We start from the raw sequence: 6986 nt of genomic DNA on the forward strand, positions 1-6986 counted from the left end.
AAAGATCCAGTGCATCATTGTGATAATGTTGAAAATAAAAATATTATTTTAAAGCATGTAAGCACCAACGAGCAAATAGCAGATATCATGACTAAACCGCTTCCAAGGGAACAACATGAGAAAATGAGATTGGAACTTGGCATGATCAAGCTGCATTGAAGTGAGTGACATATGTGATCCTTAAAGACAGAATGAAAATTGAAAAGGTCGATCAACCACAAAATCTTGATTGAAAAATCGATTATCGAAAGGATCAGGTACGCACTATTTGAAAGCATATACTGTGAATGCTCTTATGATTGCATGTTTAATTTGATCAGACTGTAGTAGCATAAAATTTTCATTTATTTTATTTTCATAAAATATATTTACATATATTTATCCAGCAATTTCCTTTAACATAGCGGGAGTTAAATCACCATAATTCTTCACTAAATCCATCTGTTTCCATTTCACACTTGGTGTCCATACGCATGAATTAAATAAGGAATATGAAACACCTAAACACACGTCCCCTCACATTCATTATATACACTCTCACATGTTAAGCCCTAAACCCTTCATCCTCAGTCGCAATCAACTCTGAGTCCCAATTCATCTTCATCTTCCCGAATTTTCTGCAAAATTTCACTCCACAAACTCATCAAATAACCATGAGAACTAAGATCCGTACACCAAAGATGAAACAACCCAAACCTTTAAATATCATTCACCCAACACCTCTAATTACTGCACCTGAGTCTTCTTCAAGAGAACAACAGAGAACCCCGGTTGCCTCTGGAGTGCATGAAAGCATAAAGAGAAAGAGAGACTCTACAGTAAAGAAATCGTCTTCAAAAAGGGCAAAAGTTGTTGTTCCAGTCAGTGCTGATGAGTTATCCAAAGAGATGATTGTTGGTTTCGGACTTGACAAGCAATGGTATGAATCCAATTTCTTTCCTCAATTTCACGCAATCTTACAAAATCAATTTTGGGAATCTTTGATGGCAAAACACTGCTGTAACCCAATGTACCCCGAATTGAAGAGTGAGTTTGTTTCAAACTTTTCTTTTGACAATGGCGTTTGTACGAGTGTGGTTAAGGGGATCAAAATTGAATTTAATAGTCTGATTTTAGGAGGATGGTTAGGTGTTCCCTCCACTGGATTTGATGTATATTTTGTTGGGTCAAAAATCGTTTTTCTGGGATTGATGAGAAGCTTGTTTGGAAGTTTTTGGGGATAAATGAAAAAAGGGGAAAGGTTAGCCACAATGTACTGTCTTCTATGCAAAAACTGTTATATAATATAGCACGAAGATTCATTTTGCCTCGCACATCTAAACGAAGTGAGGTTAGTTTAAGAGCAAACGGATACTTACAAACTTAAATAACCAATTATAATTTTAAGTAATAAGTTACAACCAGGCCCGGTTTTAAAGGTAGGCAAGGTCTACAAATGCCAAGGGCCCAAAATACCATTTACTACTCCTGACTTTCCATCTTATTATCATTTTCACATTTTGCATCTGACTTCTTCTCGGCTGAATCAATCGATTACTCCTTTTCCAACTTTCATGACTATGGCTATCCATATTTCATCTAACTTTAAGCTCTTTAATTTTTTCTCAATTTCATTTATTATCATCATTATCCCCGTTTTCCAATTAAAAACCCACTAATCCATTTTACTCTGGCTGCCGTTGTCCTCTTCCAATTTTTCTCTGGTAAGAATTAGTCTTAATCTATCATTTTGATTGTTTTTTGTTGGCAAAATTATAAAAAAACTACCCAATCTATACCCCTTTTTTTAAAAAACTACCTTATATAAAAGTGTTTGCAAAAAACTACCTTATATAATACAAATCTTTGCAAAATGCTACCTTTAACCTGATTTCGTCAATTGACCGTTAACTTTGGGCTTTGACCGTCACATGAGACGCACGTGACTCTTAAAATCTGTTTTTTTTTTAATAATAAATAAATAAAATTAAAAATTAAAAAATATTTTAAATTTTTTAAAATTTTTTCTTTTTTTTTTTCATTCAACCATGCGTTTTTCTCTCTATTTTTATTTAAAATATTTTTTTATATTTTATTTTATTTTTTTATTAAAATTTTTTTTTTTAAAAAAAAAAATCGAATTTTAAGAGTCACGTGATGGTCACGTGACTTAATCTGGGTCGACCCGGATCCGGAAATCCGGGTACCTGCTTTTTCGGATACCTAAAATTGTGATCCGGTTCCTACCCTGTTTAAACCGGGTCGGAACGGATACCCGGTTTTTTTAGAAGCACATTTTTTTAAAATTTTTTCATTCGACCATGCGTTTTTATCTCTATTTTTATTTAAAATATTTTTTTATATTTTATTTTATTTATTTATTTATTTATTTATTTATTTATTTTTAAAAAAAAATTTAAAAAAAATGGGATTTTAAGAGTCACGTGCGTCTCACGTGACGGTCAAAGCCCAAAGTTAACGGTCAACTGACGAAATCAGGTTAAAGGTAGTATTTTGCAAAGATTTGTATTATATAAGGTAGTTTTTTGCAAAAACTTTTATATAAGGTAGTTTTTTAAAAAAAGAGGTATAGATTAGATAGTTTTTATAATTTTGCCTTTTTTGTTTGATTATTTTAGGGTTTTTGATAGATTTTTAATTTGAATTTATACTTATTTTGAAATGGTACGAATTGAATTATGGTAAAAGATATTCACACTTACAAGTTACACCGATTACTAGAGAAATTTAGAAGATCTTCTGGAAATTGGAGGCTACTCACAAACGTTTAATGTCTACTTTTGTTGTTTGACTATTAGCAGATTAATTATTTTGACCTTAGTTAATTTTGCATACTGATTTTTATGCATACTAATTTAATATGTAGAATTTTGCAATTTGGCATTTTGGCAAAATTTCAATGGTTATCTGAATTCTGAAAGCACATATTTCGTAATTTATTAGGTCTTATTGTTCCTTACTCCATTTATAAAAGATGTTGCCTAAAAATACTTATCTGGCTGTGAAAAAAGAAAAAGCAAAAAAAGAGAAAAGGAACTAAAAAAACACAACAAGGAGCTTTTGATAAATTTATTTTTGGAGCAAGAACTTCTCATGATAATTTGAATATAAATGAATCTTTACATGATGATATTGGTAAAAATATTAATTTGGTTGATGATGTTAATTCTAATGAATTTTTGAATAATAATGTTAATGAAGATGATATGAATGCCAATGAATTTTTTAATAATAATGTCAATGAAGATGATGTGAATGCTATTGAATTTTTGAATACTAATGTCAATGAAGATGATGAAATTGATAATTTAAGTGAGCCTGTTGATATGCAAGATAATGAAAAAAACTATCTCACCTATGGATTCTTATGATCCCAAAGATTGGGATAATCTTGATAATAAATCAAGAGACATTATGGTATTAAAGGGACCTATTAGAGTACTAAATCTTAATTTTCCTTTTGATGATAATGGTAGACATTTTTCCTACTCCTATATTGATCGAAAGTGGTTAATTTATTCAAAAAGTGTTGACAAAGTGTTTTGTTTTTGTTGTATATTGTTTAAGTCGACAAAGGGGTTTACGTGATTGGCAACATATTAACATTACACTATAAAAAATGAAATTAGTTTACAACATATGATTAATATGAATACTTGGAATAAATTGAAAGAAAGATTGAATAAAAATCAAACAATTGATAGAAGTTTGCAGCAAGAGATTACAAAAGAAAAAAACTGTATGAGACAAGTTTTTTTTAGGATATTATGTGCTATAAAATATCTTGATACACATAACTTACCTTTTAGAGGATCCAATGACAAACTTTATCAAGATCGTAATAGCAATTTTTGGGATTCTTGAAATGATGGCCAAATTCGATATTGTAATGCAAGATCATGTTAGACGTATTCAAAATAATGAAATTCATAATCATTACCTTGGGCCCAAAATTCAAAATGAGTTGATTTCCCTTTTGGTTGAAAATGTTAAAGGTACTATCGTTAAGATTAGATCTGTTCAAATGTGACCCGATCTGAAAATCCGATCCGAAAACTGAAACTTATCCGACTCGAAAATGCGTTTCATTTTTAGGCTTACCGAACCGATATTACATGAACCGAAATTGCACTCGAACCCATTGACAACCGAAGAAGGATAAACTAAACCCGAACTGCGACTGATTTTTATAACCGATATATAACCGTAAACCGAGATTACCCGAACCTAATTGTGATCGAACCGATTCATATCCGACCCGAATCTGCTGAAAATCGAACTCGACCGAGCTAAAACCGACTTAATCCGAACAAAGTTTTAATCGGATTGATGTAAACCTGAACCAATTTTTAACATAGAAGTATGATCAACTTAAATTCAATCATCTTATTAGTTAATTTAATAAAGTAATAGATATTTTCATAAATTAAATTTTAAAAATACATAGTTTTATATATATACAGTTAATAATCAATGGTCAATGTTTATTAAACTATTTTTAATAAAATTAGATGAATAATAATAGAACTTTAATTTTAATTTACAGTCAAATAAATACAAGTAACAAAATAATAATCACTAATTAATTTGCATTTTAATTATTTCTCTTTAGTAAAGAGAATTTTGTCAACATTAAAAAAATGACTAGCAACACTAGTGGAAAAAACCTCATTTGCTGCGGTTTTTTGGCCATTATTTGCTGCAATTTTGGCCCCAAACAATAGTGATAGCAGTAAATGACCAACTTTAAATGCTGTGGTTAAAAACCGTAGCAAAAAAAGGCATTATTTGCTGCGGTCCCACCATAACCGCAGCAAATAAAGAGGAGTATTTGCTACAGTCAGCCTCAAAACCGCAGCAAATACTCCTCTTTATTTGCTGCGGTTATGGTTGGACTGCAGAAAATAATGGTATTTTTTTTTTCTTTTTTCGTTTTATACTAATAATAATCCAATAATAATGTACAATGTAATAACAATGATTAATCCAATAATAATCCAATGATAATCACAAATAATCACCAATAATCTCTTTGTAATACTAAACTCTCGATCGTATATATAATATAATATTATGTACGTACATATATATATATATATATATATATATATATATATATATATATATATATATATATATATATATATATATATATATATATATATATATATATATATATATATAATATAAAAGTCCTAAAAAATCTATACTAATTACAATTTATCAAGGACAAAAATTAGCAAGATACACGACAATCTTGTCTTTTAATTCGCGCATCTCTCCACTTCTCGGAGAGCGTGTTTCCCTCGGAATGTCATATAAAACCTATAATATAATATAAAATTAAAAGATTAATAAACATTAGATTTTATCGGCCAATAATAATATTTGAAGAACGTAACAAATACTTACGGCATCTATATATTCGACTCCTAACACCTTCACGGATTTTATAATATCATCCATGTACTTCAGCGAGTAGTAGCCGCAATCAACTGAAGTAGAAGGTTGTTGAAAGCACTAAGAGAAAATAGATGTTAGTGCCAAAAAGCTTAAAAATGCATAAAGTCGCAACTTAACACGTAATTTCTAGCATATTACTATGATTTTCAATTCTTACCACTTCAACACAATAATATATACCAAATAGTGTTGTGTGCCAAGTTTCGTGCAAAACAAACCAAGTTTGAGCTACTTTATGCGCAAAACTTCCAAAAACACTTAAAAACCCTTAAAATCGCAACTTAACACGTAATTTCTAGCATATGACTATGGTTTTCAAATCCAACCACTTCAACACAATAACATATACCAAATAGTTGTGTGTGCCAAGTTTCTAGCATATGACTACGATTTTCAATTCTAACCACTGCAACACAATAATATATATACAAATAGTGTTGTGTGCCAAGTTTCGAGCAAAACATACCAAGTTTGAACTTTATGCGCAAAAGTGCCAAAAACCCTTAATAACGCAACTTAACAAGTAATTTCTAGCATAAGACAATGATTTTCAATTCTAACCACTTCAACACAATAATATATACCAAATAGTGTTGTGTACCAAGTTTTGTGCAAATCAAACCAAGTTTGAGCTACTTTATGCGCAAAAGTGGAAAAAAACGCTTAAAAGCGCTTAAAAACGCATAAAATTGCAACTTAACATGTAATTTTTAGCATATGACAATGATTTTCAATTCTAAAAACTTCAACACAATAATATATACCAAATAATATTGTGTGCCAAATTTCGTGCAAATCAAACCAAGTTTGAGCTACTTTATGCGCAAAATTGGCAAAAACGCTTAAAAACGCATAAAATCGCAACTTAACACGTAATTTATAGCATATGACTATGATTTTCAATTCGAACCACTTCAACACAAAAACAACGAAAGAGGGCAGTTAAGGACAGCAGCCTACCCGTTGACCAGCCTACCTTGCCGCGTGGTTTGAGCCTTAAACAAGGATACCTGGAGCCAAAAACCCACGGAAACGTGATTTCCATACATTGAACAAGCCATCAAAGCCAAAGAAACATGAATGTGGTGCACACAGCTCACTAAGATACGAGCGCAAGGTGGGCCAGTCACTGATCAGTGCCCAAGCTAAGTGTTCTGGTTTTTATTTTGATTTTAAGAGGCATATTGTATAGCACGTGATGTTTATAGCCGTTAGCTAGCGAGAAACCTATAAATAGAGTTTGTCTCTCATGTATATGGATTAATAAGAATTTTCACTTTATGCGCAAAAGTGCCAAAAATGCTTTAAAATGCTTAAAATCGAACCTTAACACGTTATTCCTAAGATATGACTATGATTTTAAATTCTAACCACTTCAATACAATAATATATACCAAATAATGTTGTGTGCCAAGTTCCTTGCAAATCAAACCAAGTTTTAGCTACTTTATGCGCAAAAGTGGCAAAAACGCTTAAAAACGCATAAAATCGCAACTTAACACGTAAATTCTAGCATATGACTA

At 30.9% G+C, this 6986-nt stretch overlaps 1 protein-coding gene and 1 long non-coding RNA gene across 2 annotated transcripts in view; both read left to right on the forward strand.

Moving 5' to 3' along the window:
- The first annotated feature begins 1462 nt into the window (after positions 1-1462).
- Positions 1463-3072, forward strand: LOC130799599 (uncharacterized). Its single transcript, XR_009039316.1, has 2 exons — positions 1463-1703; positions 2722-3072. It is a non-coding gene; the product is annotated as an uncharacterized LOC130799599 (long non-coding RNA).
- A 285-nt stretch (positions 3073-3357) lies between these two features.
- LOC130799378 (uncharacterized) overlaps positions 3358-6986 on the forward strand; it is a 15607-nt gene continuing 11978 nt past the window's right edge. Inside the window, exons 1-2 of the mRNA XM_057662476.1 lie at positions 3358-3472; positions 3810-3995. Of these exons, the coding sequence (XP_057518459.1) occupies positions 3358-3472; positions 3810-3995 (301 nt within the window). The remainder of the gene's footprint in view (positions 3473-3809; positions 3996-6986) is intronic.

The sequence above is a fragment of the Amaranthus tricolor genome, chromosome 14 (assembly GCF_026212465.1).
Source record: "Amaranthus tricolor cultivar Red isolate AtriRed21 chromosome 14, ASM2621246v1, whole genome shotgun sequence".
NCBI lineage: Eukaryota > Viridiplantae > Streptophyta > Magnoliopsida > Caryophyllales > Amaranthaceae > Amaranthus > Amaranthus tricolor.